General features: G+C 46.3%; 2 protein-coding genes across 11 annotated transcripts in view; one reads left to right on the top strand and one right to left on the bottom strand.

The window, feature by feature from the left end:
* Window positions 1–3,129, top strand: part of LOC144942826 (protein TANC1-like) — a 113,854-nt gene extending 110,725 nt beyond the window's left edge. For 3 of the 4 annotated variants that reach the window (XM_078869841.1, XM_078869833.1, XM_078869823.1), the window contains one exon: window positions 86–3,129. In XM_078869841.1, coding sequence (XP_078725967.1) covers window positions 86–742 — 657 coding nt within the window. In that variant the 3' untranslated portion in view covers window positions 743–3,129. The remainder of the gene's footprint in view (window positions 1–85) is intronic. The other variant, XM_078869848.1, reaches the window with a different exon arrangement.
* Window positions 3,130–3,963: 834 nt separating this feature from the next.
* On the bottom strand, window positions 3,964–13,120 carry WDSUB1 (WD repeat, sterile alpha motif and U-box domain containing 1). 7 transcript variants are annotated; one of them, XM_078869896.1, is made up of 12 exons: window positions 13,112–13,120; window positions 12,972–13,047; window positions 11,641–12,203; window positions 10,903–11,093; window positions 9,885–9,983; window positions 9,503–9,596; window positions 8,697–8,730; window positions 8,477–8,517; window positions 8,215–8,321; window positions 7,493–7,750; window positions 7,257–7,400; window positions 4,108–6,985 (listed from the first exon to the last, which is right to left on the bottom strand). In XM_078869896.1, the coding sequence occupies exons 3-12, from the start codon at window positions 12,165–12,167 to the stop codon at window positions 6,816–6,818; spliced, it is 1,665 nt and encodes a 554-aa protein (XP_078726022.1). In that variant the 5' UTR covers window positions 12,168–12,203; window positions 12,972–13,047; window positions 13,112–13,120; the 3' UTR covers window positions 4,108–6,815. The 7 variants fall into 7 exon arrangements, with proteins under 7 accessions (XP_078725998.1, XP_078725992.1, XP_078725985.1 ...); XM_078869872.1 differs by lacking the exons at window positions 12,972–13,047; window positions 13,112–13,120 and adding an exon at window positions 12,863–12,936 and having other exon boundaries at window positions 3,964–6,985; window positions 7,493–7,699; XM_078869866.1 differs by lacking the exons at window positions 12,972–13,047; window positions 13,112–13,120 and adding an exon at window positions 12,863–12,936 and having other exon boundaries at window positions 3,964–6,985; window positions 9,503–9,593.
* Window positions 13,121–18,015: the final 4,895 nt, after the last annotated feature.

Raw genomic sequence — 18,015 nt, 5'->3', positions numbered from 1 at the left:
TTAATAATTGAAATAACAAGAACATTTTTTGTTGCATGCCAGATGTACTGTTATTATCATTGGCTTAAGACTGCTTTGTTTGCAGAGCTCCATGCCATCGTCCACTACCACTGGCCCAACGGAGACATCTACAGTGCCTGCTGAAGTGAGCCACACTCAGCGGGTTGGTTTGTCGCCGCTGCCCTCCCCAGGCCCGCACCTGAAGACATCCGCATCCAGCAGCAGCCTGACCTCTACAGCAAGTTCCAGTGATGGCGACAGGCCTCACGCGCTCGGTTGTCTGAGCAACCTGGCCCACGACCGCCACGCACGAGCAGATCGGTCCAGCGAGTTCCACGCCTGGCCTCAGGAGTCATTGGGCAGGAAGCCACGCACGACGCCCTTCATGGGAATTAAGGACAAGACGGCACGGACGCATCAAGGCCGGGGCACTGGCACTCTCTCGCCGGCACCTTCGACCGTCGCCCATACGGAGGGGGCCTCCATGCTCCAGGGAATTGGGCAGCTTTCTCGGCCTTGCCGGGTGGCCACCACGTACAACTGCGGCGTGCCGAACAGCCCGCCCGGAGGCACGGCCATCGTGCTCAACGGCACCCAGGACTCCAGGCTGCAGCGAACAACGCTGGGAGTGCCAGAGGGACCGTGCCGGAATGCGGCGCAAGACGGCGGCGACCCATCCAGGGCAGCACCCCCAATGCTGCCGGCGAAACCAAAGAGATCCTACGTCGAGTCCAATGTCTGAACGAAGGCGCAGCGGAGATGGCGGAGATTAATTTAAAACCACGAGCAGTTGGACAATTGAATGTGGGACAGCACTTGGTTTACAAATGGGAAAAAAACTGTGTGGATTAAGATTATTTGGAGAATTGTATTGTATGAAGATGGGAATTGAGAATGTTGGTTATATGATTAAGTAGATCTGGTAGATGGCATTTCTCTACCAGTATGAAGGGTGAACTAAAAGTTAAAAGTCTTGATCGTGAAGAGTGGTTTTTAGATAACAGTATGCAGGAGTAAAGGAAATTGTATCATCACAAGTCAATATTTTTACTTTTTCTTTTCATCATTATTAGGTAGGAGCTTGTTGTTCAAGCCTTTAAATGCATTTCTGCTACTTTCATGTTTCATAATAAGCATTTGTTGATACATCGGCATCTCACCGTGGACCTAACAGAATGTTTTTGATTAAATAACCAGGTTGGAAAAGTTAGGATTCATAGTCACTGCTCTTTACGGTGAAATAAAGTGTCAGAATATCAATGAATTTGTTAACATTTATACATAGATCCCCCGTATAGCCTTAACAGTGCTGTTAGCGAGCACCTATGAAGGCACCAGCACTGCACACGAGGGGGTTGGGGTGGCCAGCACCATGCCCAGGCCACCTTGTCTATCTAGTGGCATGCATCAGGTACTCATTTGAGGCTCTCGACCGATGGGGTGGCCCAGGACTAGTCAAGATATTACCCCCGCCTGATTATTAGCCACGGCTGGGAATTGAACTGGGGTTACCAGGCTTCTAATGCAATGCGTTAACCACTGTGCTACAACTCCTTGTACACACACGCCCTACTGTCAGTCTGGCCGCTTCAGATAATCATCACTGGTATTCGCCGTGAGCAGGAATCAAACTCGGGTCGTCGTGTTCATAGCGCAGCACGTTAACCACTACACTACCACTCCCTATTGATATACATACATACGCAGATACGCTGGTAAATGCTGTTGGGAGTGCTGAAGTTTACGGTTTGGTTTGGGAAGGCTGCACTTGCTGTACTGGATGCATGCCGGGGTTGGTATGGAGGTGCAGTCTCCGCACACAGGCTCTGTATTGCAAGTGCACTTTATCGGAATGATGGAGACTGGGGTGACTCGAGACTGGTTAGTGCTTATTTAAAGTTATAGAAAAAGTAAGAAACTCACTAACGGGCTTGTATGACTAAGTGCGACAAATGTGGGGCTGGAAACAAAATCAAAATTGTCGTGTATTTTTTTCTTGTAAATGGGATGATCGTTCTTAAACATTTTACCAGTAGACTGACGAGGTTTTTTTTGTTCCCCTTATGCCACTTTTTTTATTTCATAAAGTGATTTGCAAAACAAAGATAGGTATGGAGGTAGTTCACGTTTTATAAACTATTGGCTTTTGTATTGCACATTAATATCTGTTGTAAGATGATAACTACTTGCATTTAAGCTTGTGTAACATTTTTACGTAAATATATTTAAAGAATTCGCTTGGTGTGCCCGAGACCTGTCTGGAGAAGAGTTTGTTGTGCTTGGTGTATTAACGCTGTCTGCCACACTCGTAACCACAATCACTCGCTCTGGTTTAGAAAAGTGGTGTTTTCTCTTTCAGGGAGGGCAGAATGTCGACTAAAACAATCTGTAAGAGTTTTGAACATGTAAATAGTTTTCCTGTTCTTCACGTGTAAAGTTCACAGTTAATGACACATGAGATATATTGAAGTGTGATTCTACTCTTTTGGTGCATTTATTGGTTTGATTGCCTGAAAGGTAATAAACTGCTTCTAATTCAGACAACTAGTGTGGTGGTGATGTTATAAGTCCGTATCTCAAAGTTTTCCCCCAAAACTGAAGTATATCCCATAGCTGGTTTTTATTAAGAAAATGCTTTAACAATGCTCACAATCTTAATTTGTATATTTTTTTCAATTAGGTTATATATATAGATGTACTATATTTTTGTCCAACAAAAACATACTTTTATTCTTTTCTGCAGCCACCCCTAAACAATAGAATAAATGTCATTTATGTTTTAGTTATAAAACACTTTTGAAACCTTATCTTTATAATTTGAAAAACCAAAACAGTTTGATCAATTATTGCCAGATGGTCATGGATATCATTCCTTCCCCCCACCAAAACCAGTTTCATCATTTGCCAAGTAATGATTTTATGCTCCAAATGGCTTATTTTTTAAACTATCGTCATATATTTGTCATAAAACTAATACAAATATATCTTTTCTTTGGTAAAATCAGGCAAAAATGCCATGGCACTTTTTTACAAAATGATAATTTGTATTTTTTCCAACGAAATTAAATACATTTTCTAGGAATAATACATCATATATCATTTATTTATATATACAACTAAGTCCGGAATGTGTAAATTTCATAAACGTGGGTTTTTATCAAAAACATGCGTATTTGCGTGTGGTTATGTGAGCGAATCTGGTTATGTACGCAGTATCCGTTCTGAATGTCCTCTCCACACTTATATGTTTGGGGAGAGTCCATGTATTCTCACGTGTGTACGAGTGCACGTCCGGTCGCGTGTTTGTGTGAACAGGTGTTCACATGTGGGACACTGCTCGTGCAGTTGTGTTTGTGGAGGTAATGGCATGTGTGTGGCCGTGCGAATCCCTCTCTTCAAAACACTTGAATAAATCACCCTTTCATGCATTGGCAAAAACTTCAGCCTCTGCCCTCATTTCAACCCCTGGACAGGCCAAATCAAGGGTGGCCAAATAAGTCCTCAAATCATGAGCTTCCATGCAAGGAGTGCAGTGCCTGAAAAATTATGACCAAAAGCCCTTTCCAAATTGAGAGTGGATGACGCGGGTCGGGTAAATGATGCGATTGTCCGCGAGAGAATCGTCTGCCACAAGAATGTAGAAATGTCAACACTGGTCTGAGACCAGTGGAGAAGCGCACCACCCAACGTTAGTATGAACATGGGGACAATTATGGTTTGTTATAGTTATAAGGATAGTCATAATATAGCCTGATATTACTGAATGGTATACCCCCTATAACCGTGGATGTAAAGCGCTGCATGCAGCAAATACAAGATATCCATTATAATGTAAATGCATACATTAAATCAGGAATGGTTAACCGCTTATTTGTGTTGCATAACAGCAGATTGTGTTGCTTAGCATCCCGCTGCCTCAGAAGAATTTGAGATGTTTTCAAGAGGCTGTCTAACGAATCAAGGGCATACATAACTTTATTTAAACAAAAATCTTTTACCATGGTCAGGGAATTGCATAACCTCGTGTAATTACCACAACTCAACTGCTAAAGGTGGCTGTGGATCCAGCGTTTTGCATTACATTTGCCAATGAAAATTCATTGAAATGCTTTGATAATTATCTACGCTTGTACAAACAAGTCCCCAACGGTAAATGATGTACACTGGGAGGGAGTTTGCATATAACATGAATGCCTAATGAGGTACAATGTAGCAGAGTTTGCCTTCTAATAATTGCGAATATACAATGCGTACATATTCAATTCCTAAAACTGCACATGATTTGATTCTATGCGACTGCTCATGTGCTTTTCCTTATACATCGATCTTCATGTATTTACATTCATGTGGGCGCCAGATGAAGTGGAGGCATCCCGCTGTACCACAGGAAGCCAGTTCTCAATTGTTTCGCGAAAATGACCCTCCCAACACATGAATCATCCAAAGTGTAATCTATCATGAAAATATCGATTGTGATCAAATGGAAGCACTGAAATGCTTTTGGGAGTGCCCACCTGCGTTTAGACGTGTAAAATGGGACTGGTTCTGCATCAACAAACCAATTTAAATTGAACTGCCCAGTCATTCAAATATAAACCAACAATATAACTTTTTTTGTGGAATACACTGAACGCACAGACACACATGCGAGACTAATGTATGGTTGGTGCCCCAGTGCTGATAATTGCCTTCTAATCGTTTACCAACGGGCAAGTGCAGACCCCTTGACGACCATTACTTTGATAATAGCACATGACGTGATACTGTCTTGACTTTATTCAGCTGGTATGGCACCGTAGGCGTGGTTACATCAAATGGGACGTATTCAAAGCACAAGATTGCCATTGCGACCAGTAAGTACACTTCGTTTAAATAGCTCGGCATAAGCGTACCACGTCCAAGGTTTTTAGTTAACAGGAAAACATCTTTACAGTGGAGTCGTATGGTCTCTGAAAATGTGGCAGGAACGCCAGAGATCCCATAGCGGAGCGTATTTCTGCCACAACCTCCTTTTAGACGGTTGGATGCCTGTTTGTATACGCGAGTTAACTCAAGATTTTTCAAATGAAAAACCGAGACAGTTGTGCAGTTGAATGACAAAGAGGGCAGTACTTGTCAGTTAATTTCATTCCACCATGGAACACCGCCACCTCGTGGCTTATAAACTTCAGTTTGGCCATATTTAGAGTAAATGCATGCCACCAGTACAGATCACGGGGGAACAGCACGGGTCAGACATGATGACAATACAGCCACAAATAAACTTAACCAAATGAACAATTGAAGCAGTTAAATTACCAGCTACATATTTACAATTTTCTTTAAAACATTCAATAATATAATCTCCACATACAGCTTTGTATCATTATGGTATTCTTGAGCACTGCTTATTTTGATGTACAGTAGTGCAGTGCCACATTAATATTAAACACCACTTTTCCATCTAAATTAGGATTCGGGTTGTACATGCACAGTTACAAGACAAACAGCAAATGGACACGTCAAATACTCCCATGTAAAACTATTGCAAGTTTTGTGTGTGAATATTTGAATTCCTCATTATGGAATATGCAGCCCACTTGTTTTATGCATGGTCCCCAACCACTGTTAAGCCTGTTTAGCTTCGGAGACCTGATAAGACCCGGCACATTCTGGATGATTTTGTCATTAGCACCAAAAGTGTAATGACAAATAGTTATAAATGAAATAAAAACATGTTTACTAATTCTGTAAAACATTCTGCAAAGACTAGTTTTGGGTGTTAGGCTATAATCATATTGGCCATATATTTTGCTTTAATGCATGAAACCAATTATTGAATGAATTCGTTAAAAAGACTGGTTATTTCCACATTTAATTTAGCCACGTAAAGTTATATAGCCGAGAAAGCAACTACAACACTGCCCCAGGAGTCATCTCATTGATCCCATACAGCTGCAGTGCCCAGCCAGTGAGCCTACATCGCCTTCATTTCCTCTTTAGGACCACGTCTTGTAGACGGCTAAAACGCAACAAATGCAAAGTTGGACCTTTGTTGTAACCAAGTCTAGAAATTAAACTGCATCAGCTCAACACATTCGATAAATATAAATACAGGTAACCCCCGACTTACGACGGCTCGACTTGCGACCCCCCCCCCCCCCGCTTTTACGACCTTTCTTACAGTAATCAAGACCCCCACAGTAACGACCAAAACTCGTATCTACGACCACCGAACGACTGCTACCGACACCGAGTTGATTGGTGACGAGTGTTTGCATGAAATGTGCACTCGTCGCTGCTTTGCTCTTCTGCCATGTGTGTATACACAGTAGAGCCCGACAGTCTGCAGCTGCGTCGAGAGCGAACACAGCAGCGTCTCTTTTGCAACGCTCTTCACTTTTGTAATTTGTCTTCAAATAAAAAAAAAAGAAAATCGCCTTTCGCTACGTCTGAGAAGAAAAAATGTGATGCACATGTAGTAAAGTACTTAAGTGTTTGTTTTACTTAACATAACCTTTACAAACATTTATTAAGTTACAATAAATATTTGTTAGGGTTATTTTCATTTATTTTCGTGGTCAATTTGGGTATTTTTATGGTAATGGGTTTCCAGGAACTGAACCCCAATGTGTAACATTGCGCCTATAGGAAACGAGGGTTCGACTTAAGACGGCTCCGACTTGCAACCGTCATCCAGGACCCAATTAGGTCGTAGGTGTGGGGGGGGGGTCGCCTGTAATGCGTTGGTGGTTCTCTTTCAGAGGGAATTCATATACGATGGGTGTTGACAGCAACCAAGGTGGCATCTTGCAGTTTGCAGGTGTGACATTTCGTCAGGCCTGAGCTGGTGGCACTCGGTTCTCCAGCCAGCGCCGAATGGCCGCCTGCAATGCTCGGTTGGGTATGAGGATGGCCGACTCCAGCGGCAGGTTGGTCATGGGACTCGTGCGCCGGCGGCCGTGCAGCCAGGCCTCCACTTCCTTCTTCTCGTACGAGTAGCCATCTGTAATATGAAGGGGTCAGAGCACATACAAAAACTTAGCAATGTTGAGATTTTCACTATTTGATGTGATTTAAAGAGTACAAGCATCCCCATGCATGCGTGTGGGGTCAAGTGGCGCAGTGGTTAACAATAGACCCTTACACCCGTATGGGGAAAGGTGTATTATGACTCAATGTAGGATCTTTGTCTTTTTGCATCCGAGTACATGAATAAGTGTGCGTGTGTGTGCACGTATCTCTGCGTGTGCTGAAACTGTAAACTGAGCTCGCACCAGCAGCAATGACAGGGTTGTGCATGAGCTCCCGGCTGATGGGGCACAGGAACTCATCCGGCACATCTGTGTCTGAGACTGTCTTCTCCAGGGATCTCAGTTCCTCCAGCTTCCGCCACAGTTTGTTCCGCAGCCCGAGCGACTCTGCCCGAACACATTCACCATCAGCGGTTGGGTTCAAAAGCACATCTGTTCACACATTCCTATTAAGAATTTCACCATTCTAGCCCAATTACCTATGTTGAGCTCAGCGCCGAGGCTTTTTTGCTCCAGCAGCAGCAGCTCCTGCCCATCCAAGTGATTGTTGCGGAAAGTTTCTGTGAGCTCGGCGAGGCCCTCATCATGTAGCCAGCTTGTGACGTCCTCCACAGACCACTGCATGACTGCTCGATGTCCCACTGAATCTGCCGATCCGCCAGCGCAATGCCCACTATAGCCACCCCCTCCGTCACAGCCGCAGCCAAAGCCAAAACCACAGCTCATACATGGGCTCACTGTAAAAAAAAAACAGCATTATACCACCACTCTGAAATGCCTCCAACAATATACAGATGTTGCACCTTCCAGAATTGTTATTCAGGGCACAAGAGTTAAATCAACACAAGTCATTTGTTTAAACCTGATGAAAATAGGTTTTGACAGCTTTGACGTGATTGTTTTTAATTAGAAATAAATACATGTCAAACTCACTCAAATTTACATTCAACAAATGTTTGCAGCAATATTTAGAAAGTATTACAGAGATTAAAAAAACTGCATATTAAGAGAAAGTCGTTAGGCATTTTAATATACACAACCACGTAATTGGAAACGCTAACTACAATGACAGTTTTAACATTTATTATACGAAATAAATAACAAATATAAATCAACCTCAAAATGATGTACCTGTTCTCTGAAATAAACAATATATTTGCAGTCAACTCATTGCAAACCTCACATCACATACAGAACACACCTTGTGAAGTTGGTGTGTTCTCCAGTCTCCAAAGCTTCACTGTTTTATCCATTGACCCCGTAATGAGATAGGGAGCCCCAGGCGTGAAGGCACAAGACGTCACATACCTAAATAAAACAACCTCTCGGTAAAGCCTCTACACGAAGCATCCCCTCATATTTTAATTCAGACTTGCACAACTCTAGTATTACACTCATTGCAATGTGGTTAAGTTAACATTACAAATGTCTCATGAAAAAAATGTTACATTACAAAAACATACCTTTGGTGCTCCAAAATGCTTAAGAGCTTTTCTCCGGTGATCTAGCAGGATAAACAAATTTATAATTAGCGTAAAAAAAAAATCACCGTAGAATACTTGTATTTTAACTGAAAAGAAACTAAATTCTTAATTTCATTGTAAAAACTACAAAACATTAAATTTTAAGAACAAAGTGCAGTGTTATCGATGCTTTTATTACTTAGCAAAATAGCATACTCACTGGGTTCCAAAGAATAACGGACTTATCAACAGAACTGCAAAAGAGTAACGCGTCATTAGCAAATGGGTGGCACCTTTGAGTCGTTTTAGCAATGCCTCTGTGTTCTTGCATCAGGGCAGCAGGGATATGTTTCCCATGGTCTAGCAATAGCATCAACTACTCACGTGAAGACCACACAACATGTATCATGTTCCCAGCAGTCCCATATTTACTACTGAAATGAGCCAAGAATGTCTGTGTCCCCCGCGTGACGTCACTTTACATTAGCCAGCCCCCCTCAATAATCATGAACAGGTGACGTCCTCCACATGGACCCCCCCCTCATTAATAATCATGAGCGGGTGACGTCACGCCACATGTAGCACCCCCCCTCAATAATCATTAGCAGGTGACATCACTCCACATCGAACAACCCCCCCACTTAAATAATCATGAAGAGGTGACGTCTTCCAAATGGACACCCCCCCCCCATCGATATTCGCTATTGAGACAAGTAAAAATTACGTCATGATGAACAAGGGATTACAACCTTTAAATGAAATAAGTCTGTCACCGCGGACTTACTTGCACACGAATTGATGCAATGAATATCACGTCGCGGTCTGCTTTTCGCTTGCAAGTTTCAGATTTACTGAAATACACCCGTCCTTAGACGGGCAAAAGGCTAGTTTAATCATAATAAACAAAACCCTTCGCTGAAGCATACAGTTGCTTAACGCATCATTGTGCATGGCTTTTTCATGTCTTTGGAGAAGAGGATAATTGTCTAAAAACAAGACAGTGGAAGATCGTTTTGTGCAAATCACCCAGAGGCAAGCACATGTCCATCTGAGGAGAAGCAGCAACAGAGCACAGGTGCTGTATGGCCCTCAAGGTAGAAGCGTAGGGTCAGGCAGTCTCCTGCAGGGCACAGTGCGGTACACACAAAACACTAACACATGCCATTCCTAACAATGTATAATACAACATAACTAATAAGAGAATATAAATTGTGCACTAGCAGTAGTGCGATTCCCATTTGTGCTTACACTTTCCCCTTTCATACAAAATCAATGCAGGGTTGGGTGAAATCACCTATGCACAAATATTCACATCTCCTGTTCACAATAGACTCTCAATGTTAAGGTAACTGAGTGAAAAAAACATTGCCTGGAAAAAGTTAGACCCACGAATATGACTGTGACCTACCAGTCCGGTCCAGTGCCAGTGTCCACAGGGCAACTTTGTTGTCTTGCCCACAGGAGGCCATTATTGACCGCTGCGTCTCGAATCTTTCCACACCGGCCACTGAAAAATATTACAAATTTCATAAGCAACATAGGCAGTGACTTATAGCAGAATATTTTAATCACGTCGTACAACATATCTGCAAATGTATGTTTACATATTTATCAATGTTACTCTTATTGTGCTCTGCATGATGTCAAGAAGCAAAGCATCCATTCAGAAATGTTGCACAACACTGCATCATCCCATGTCAGAGAACGGCTTGTACAGGATTTCCATTATTATTATGCATGTTTACCCAGGATAACCTCACCGATTCTCAAGACCTTCAGGAGGGTTCTGCCAAGCTTTTGGCAGTTGGGGGAAATGTTTCTACGTGTAATCCCAATTGAGTACTTTGTAGGTAAATTTTCATAATTGTAATGGTTGGCCAATATAAGTTACATTGGGTTTTTTTTTTGCTATGGGAGGCACAGGGAAGAACATACAAATGCTAAATATCGAACCAAGGCCCTTCTTGTTTGTGATACACAAGCTTTACCACTGTGCCACCTTGCCACCCATAAATAATATCACACAACTACTTCTTAGATCCAGTCAAGTAACTTTTTAAAACACATTATTGCAAAATCATAAGACAAAACTATAGTTTTGCCAATGACCATGCTGAAACTATTAACTATTTTAAACTTGAAAATCTGTGTTCTTGGTTCTTTCGGTAAAGTCACGTAGATAGAAAACAATCAAAATTAAAAGCAAAAAACCCACGATGTTTCGATCGCAACACAAGCGGTCTTCTTCTGAAGAAACGTCGTGGGTTTTTTGCTTTTAATTTTTGTTTTCCATATACGTGACTTTACCGAAAGAACCAAGAGCAGGAATACTTGAAAATCTGGTTTAATAATGATTAGCCGAAACCTCTAATACATCTGAATTGACCAAGTGTGCTATAGGCAGGGACACTCTCTTCTGCTCCTACCAGGGCGGGGTGGTGGGGAGAAGCTGACGGCAGTGACACCAAGATCGTGTGCACTTCGGGTCGTGTGCAAGCAGCGCATGCTCACAGCGTCCCACACGCTAAGCTCGCCAATAGTGGAGCCAGTCACGAATGCCCGGCCACAGGGCGAGAAGGCACAGCCACTCACAGAGCCGTCCTTGAGGCTTGCCACTCTGTGGACATAGCATGGCACAGGCACCACTTCAGTACTGTGCTGTTCACTGCAACTCAAAGGCCGACCTCAAAACAGCAGTGTCAAATGTGTCTGGAATTATAATGCAGTGAGATAAAAATTGGATACTTGTGAAAAATGTTCTTCTCATCAGTTAATTCAACATTTTAAAATGACGAATAACATGCTATATTGTAAGGCTTAAGATACAACGTATTGTTGATATATTTTGTACAAAAAATGCTCAATTGAATGCCTGTCAAGCATAAAAATCAGCTCAGGGAATGTTCATGTAAGAGATTTGATAAAGAACACAGCACAGACTGACATTTACTTACTTTTCACAATTTTGATTGCTTTAACAACCCATAATAATACATTCTACTGGAGCGAATAATGAATTCTACAAAATCCATCAAACGTTTGACACATTTTAGACAACCTCACCACCACCACCAACCACGCGTTCACTCGATACCAGAACACAACACTTTCGACCCCCCGGCGAAGACAAACCAAGACAATTAAGTGTGGATGGCGCAACGCACTTTAAGCACCGATGGGCACGCACGTCCCACATGGCCAGGGTGCCGTCTGTGGAGCCCGAGAGGAGGCACTCGATGGGCGGCGCCGCCGCCGCCGCTGCCGCTGTGGCCGGAGCCGCCGCTGTGGCCGGAGCCGCCGCTGTGGCCGGAGCCTGCCCCGCGTCGCCGTCAAGAGGGCGCGGGGAGAAGGCGCAGACGCGGACCCCGGCGCCTCCGCCGGGCTGCAGCAGCACGGTGATGCGCTGCCCGGTTCGCGCGTCCCACAGGGCGGTCGTGCCCTCGGTGGAGCAGGTGGCCAGCAGGCTGCCGTCCGCGTTGAAGCAGCAGCAGTGGACGGCGTAGGTGTGGGCGCGGATGGGCGAGAAGGGCGTCTCTCGCAGGGAGTCGAGCGCGTACGCACGCACGGTCTTGTCGGAGGAGCAGGAGGCGAGGCAGTGGCGCGACGCGGCCACGCAGTTCACGTCGTCAGAGTGCTCGCAGAGGCTCTGGATGAGCGTCACGGAGGCGCTCTGATGTCCCCTCGACTCCATGGCGAGTGGGTCCAGGCCGCCTTCCTGCCTTCCTGCCTGCAACGGAGTGGTGCGGGCGGAACACACAAGGCAATGCACACATCTAAAACAACGGAATTGGTGGTATTGAATTTCGATTTCAAGCTTTCGTGACTGCAGGGATTCATCTTCTTGGTTCTTTCGGTAAAGTCACGTAAAAGGGAAATAATAAAATACAATTCTCACGACGTTTCGGCCACAACGCAAGCAGCCGTCCTCAGGTGAAGAACAGGGCTGTCTGAAATACGCTGTCTTTCCGACAGCCCTGTTCTTCACCTGAAGACGGCTGCTTGCGTGGTGGTATTGGTAAAAAAACAATCACATTGGTGACAAATTGCGTTCAACTTTGGCAAATTGGGATAACGACGATCAACATCGCCCTCGCCTGCCACAACAACTCGCGCGTGATTCACACTCAACATGCGTCCAGCATACGTGCGACGTTGGTGATGCGCATGAACCAAGATGTATTCATCTCCACCCTGTGAGGTTGACGCCTTCTAACAGCCCCCCCTGCCCCTCACCTCACAGACACTTTACACGTCAACCCTGGCAGTCAACCTAAGATAGCACTTAGCTTGGGTGGGACACCTGTGAGTCGTCTCGACCTCCCCTTGACACCGGACTCCAACCCTCTCACGTGGACCCCGACCTCTGACCCTTGACCCCCCACCCACCCAGCGGTGTTGACCCGTAACCATCCACCCGGGGCTCGTGGTGATGATGAAAATCCGTCCGTCAGCCACTAAAAGGCGAAGGCGGCGCTCTCGACAGCAGCTCTCTTACCAAGCCCGCGGCGGGCGCAAGGGACGCCGGACGTCTGCTCGGCGCTCGGGAACGCGAAAACAAAAACCAAAGCAGCCCCCCACAGCCCCCACAGCCCCCACAGCCCTCCACAGCCCCCCACAGCCCCCCTTTCTCGCAGCAAGCGGAGCTCTCGCGGCCTCCCTCACACAGTGCGCGGCGGCGGCGGCACTTCCGCTAACGTGACGTCACGAGCCGGGGAGGGGGTCAAAGGGGGTGAAGAGGGGGGGGGTGAAGGGGGGGGGTTGGGGGGGGTCTAGGGGGTGTTGGGGGAGGTCGAGGGGGGGGTGAAGAGGGGGGGTGAAGAGGGGGGGGGGTGAAGAGGGGGGGGGGGTGAAGAGGGGGGGGGTGAAGGGGGGGTGAAGAGGGGGGGGGTGAAGAGGGGGGGGGTGAAGAGGGGGGGGGTGAAGAGGGGGGGGGTGAAGAGGGGGGGGGGGGTGAAGAGGGGGGGGGGGTGAAGAGGGGGGGGGGGTGAAGAGGGGGGGGGTGAAGAGGGGGGGTGAAGAGGGGGGGGGTGAAGAGGGGGGGGTGAAGAGGGGGGGGGGTGAAGAGGGGGGGGGTGAAGAGGGGGGGGGTGAAGAGGGGGGGGTGAAGAGGGGGGGGGTGAAGAGGGGGGGGGGTGAAGAGGGGGGGGGGTGAAGAGGGGGGGGGGTGAAGAGGGGGGGGGGTGAAGAGGGGGGGTGAAGAGGGGGGGGGGTGAAGAGGGGGGGGGGTGAAGAGGGGGGGGGGTGAAGAGGGGGGGGGGGGTGAAGAGGGGGGGGGGGTGAAGAGGGGGGGGGGGTGAAGAGGGGGGGGGGTGAAGGGGGGGGGTTGGGGGGGGTGAAGAGGGGGGGGTTGGCCTCGGCAAGGTGAAGTAATTCACCCGTTTTACCGGGTTCAAGGGTGAAGGTGTCGACCATGCCAAGGAGTCAGGTAAAGGGTTAAAGGGTAAAGGTGGCGCTGAAGAATTACCCGGTAAACACGCAGTTTACCGTAAACACCTTAAATTTTGATTTAAAGCTTTCGTGACTGCAGGAATTCATATTCTTGGTTCTTTTGGTAAAGCCACGTGGAAGGGACTTTACCGAAAGAACCAAGAATACGTAAACACCTTGTGTCTACCATAAATACTTTGTGTTTACCGTAAACAAATTGTGTTTACCGCTCGCTAACAGTTCCGTGGCGCAGTCCGTGGCCTCAATTTAAAATTGGAATAACGGAGTCATCTACAATGTTCATGTAGTGCTCTACATGTAGTGCTCTACATGTAGTGCTCTACATGTAGTGCTCTACATGTAGTGCTCTACATGTAGTGCTCTACATGTAGTGCTCTACATGTAGTGCTCTACATGTAGTGCTCTACATGTAGTGCTCTACATGTAGTGCTCTACATGTAGTGCTCTACATGTAGTGCTCTACATGTAGTGCTCTACATGTAGTGCTCTACATGTAGTGCTCTACATGTAGTGCTCTACATGTAGTGCTCTACATGTAGTGCTCTACATGTAGTGCTCTACATGTAGTGCTCTACATGTAGTGCTCTACATGTAGTGCTCTACATGTAGTGCTCTACATGTAGTGCTCTACATGTAGTGCTCTACATGTAGTGCTCTACATGTAGTGCTCTACATGTAGTGCTCTACATGTAGTGCTCTACATGTAGTGCTCTACATGTAGTGCTCTACATGTAGTGCTCTACATGTAGTGCTCTACATGTAGTGCTCTACATGTAGTGCTCTACATGTAGTGCTCTACATGTAGTGCTCTACATGTAGTGCTCTACATGTAGTGCTCTACATGTAGTGCTCTACATGTAGTGCTCTACATGTAGTGCTCTACATGTAGTGCTCTACATGTAGTGCTCTACATGTAGTGCTCTACATGTAGTGCTCTACATGTAGTGCTCTACATGTAGTGCTCTACATGTAGTGCTCTACATGTAGTGCTCTACATGTAGTGCTCTACATGTAGTGCTCTACATGTAGTGCTCTACATGTAGTGCTCTACATGTAGTGCTCTACATGTAGTGCTCTACATGTAGTGCTCTACATGTAGTGCTCTACATGTAGTGCTCTACATGTAGTGCTCTACATGTAGTGCTCTACATGTAGTGCTCTACATGTAGTGCTCTACATGTAGTGCTCTACATGTAGTGCTCTACATGTAGTGCTCTACATGTAGTGCTCTACATGTAGTGCTCTACATGTAGTGCTCTACATGTAGTGCTCTACATGTAGTGCTCTACATGTAGTGCTCTACATGTAGTGCTCTACATGTAGTGCTCTACATGTAGTGCTCTACATGTAGTGCTCTACATGTAGTGCTCTACATGTAGTGCTCTACATGTAGTGCTCTACATGTAGTGCTCTACATGTAGTGCTCTACATGTAGTGCTCTACATGTAGTGCTCTACATGTAGTGCTCTACATGTAGTGCTCTACATGTAGTGCTCTACATGTAGTGCTCTACATGTAGTGCTCTACATGTAGTGCTCTACATGTAGTGCTCTACATGTAGTGCTCTACATGTAGTGCTCTACATGTAGTGCTCTACATGTAGTGCTCTACATGTAGTGCTCTACATGTAGTGCTCTACATGTAGTGCTCTACATGTAGTGCTCTACATGTAGTGCTCTACATGTAGTGCTCTACATGTAGTGCTCTACATGTAGTGCTCTACATGTAGTGCTCTACATGTAGTGCTCTACATGTAGTGCTCTACATGTAGTGCTCTACATGTAGTGCTCTACATGTAGTGCTCTACATGTAGTGCTCTACATGTAGTGCTCTACATGTAGTGCTCTACATGTAGTGCTCTACATGTAGTGCTCTACATGTAGTGCTCTACATGTAGTGCTCTACATGTAGTGCTCTACATGTAGTGCTCTACATGTAGTGCTCTACATGTAGTGCTCTACATGTAGTGCTCTACATGTAGTGCTCTACATGTAGTGCTCTACATGTAGTGCTCTACATGTAGTGCTCTACATGTAGTGCTCTACATGTCGTGCTCTACATGTCGTGCTCTACATGTCGTGCTCTACATGTCGTGCTCTACATGTCGTGCTCTACATGTCGTGCTCTACATGTCGTGCTCTACATGTCGTGCTCTACATGTCGTGCTCTACATGTCGTGCTCTACATGTCGTGCTCTACATGTCGTGCTCTACATGTCGTGCTCTACATGTCGTGCTCTACATGTCGTGCTCTACATGTCGTGCTCTACATGTCGTGCTCTACATGTCGTGCTCTACATGTCGTGCTCTACATGTCGTGCTCTACATGTCGTGCTCTACATGTCGTGCTCTACATGTCGTGCTCTACATGTCGTGCTCTACATGTCGTGCTCTACATGTCGTGCTCTACATGTCGTGCTCTACATGTCGTGCTCTACATGTCGTGCTCTACATGTCGTGCTCTACATGTCGTGCTCTACATGTCGTGCTCTACATGTCGTGCTCTACATGTCGTGCTCTACATGTCGTGCTCTACATGTCGTGCTCTACATGTCGTGCTCTACATGTCGTGCTCTACATGTCGTGCTCTACATGTCGTGCTCTACATGTCGTGCTCTACATGTCGTGCTCTACATGTCGTGCTCTACATGTCGTGCTCTACATGTCGTGCTCTACATGTCGTGCTCTACATGTCGTGCTCTACATGTCGTGCTCTACATGTCGTGCTCTACATGTCGTGCTCTACATGTCGTGCTCTACATGTAGTGCTCTACATGTAGTGCTCTACATGTCGTGCTCTACATGTCGTGCTCTACATGTCGTGCTCTACATGTCGTGCTCTACATGTCGTGCTCTACATGTCGTGCTCTACATGTCGTGCTCTACATGTCGTGCTCTACATGTCGTGCTCTACATGTCGTGCTCTACATGTCGTGCTCTACATGTCGTGCTCTACATGTCGTGCTCTACATGTCGTGCTCTACATGTCGTGCTCTACATGTAGTGACTCTACATGTCGTGCTCTACATGTAGTGTGTTCTACATGAACAAAGCGCTCTACCTCGCATGTACCTCTCACAAACCTTTCTCGTGTGGAGTCGTGCCCCAGTGACCCCCCTATGATCGGGTAATCTGTGTGGGGTCAGGGTCAAAGGTCGGGTCAAGGTGGCCTCGTTGCTTTTGACCTTTCACCTTGCCGAGGCCGATGAGAGGGGGGGTCGTGATGGGGGGGGAGGGGTCGTGATGGGGGGGGGGAGTCGGGAGGGGGAGGAGTCGAGGGGTGGGGGGGGGGATGACGGTGACATGACATCACCAGGAGTTGGCGGCGGGGGGATGACGGTGACATGACATCACCAGGAGTTGGCGGCGGGCGGGGGTGGGGCGCGCACGTTTTGGTGACGTCACAAGAGGGCGGCGGGGAGTGGAGAGGAGCCACCTGGTAAAGTGACGTCACAAAGGCTGCGGCTCGCGCGCGTCTCCCGGGTGACGTCATGGCTGGCGGGGCTCCACGTGCAGATTCCCTGCAAGAGCCACCAGCGGTGCGCATCTGAAGTCCCCGCAAAGTTTATTTGTTTTGCTGCGGTGCAAACTCAGGAGAGGTCAGAGATAGTCTCGTTTGCAAGGGCGAGCTGTAGATAATGGTAACAACGCATGTTGTTGCAGCCAACACTGTGTCGTGATGATGATAATCATCATAATAATTACATTTATATAGCGGCTTGTCATCAAGGATCTCAAAGTGCTGTAACAGGACACCAGCAGGAGCAGACACTCAGCATAAAAATGAAATTTTAAATACATTTTAAGAATAATTTACTAAATTAATTAAACGTTTAATAAGCGGAAGCGTATAAATATGGTTTAATGCGCATTTTTTTAAATGTCCACAGACTCAAAGAGATGAAACAATAAGAATATGTTAGCGACTGATGTCTCGTGCAAGAGCGTCAGCCCATTAGTCTGGGGGCTACACGGGAAAACAATCTCGGTCACCCATAGACGTCGGCCTTGGTAATGACGATAGAAGATCTTAGTGGCCTTGAGAGAGGGACACGTGTGGGCGCAGCGTGTCAATGATGTAGGCTGGGGCAC

The sequence above is a fragment of the Lampetra fluviatilis genome, chromosome 2 (assembly GCF_964198595.1).
Source record: "Lampetra fluviatilis chromosome 2, kcLamFluv1.1, whole genome shotgun sequence".
Lineage (NCBI taxonomy): Eukaryota > Metazoa > Chordata > Hyperoartia > Petromyzontiformes > Petromyzontidae > Lampetra > Lampetra fluviatilis.
The sequence above is the reverse complement of the archived record's forward strand: the minus strand, read 5'-3'. Positions and strand labels throughout refer to the sequence as shown.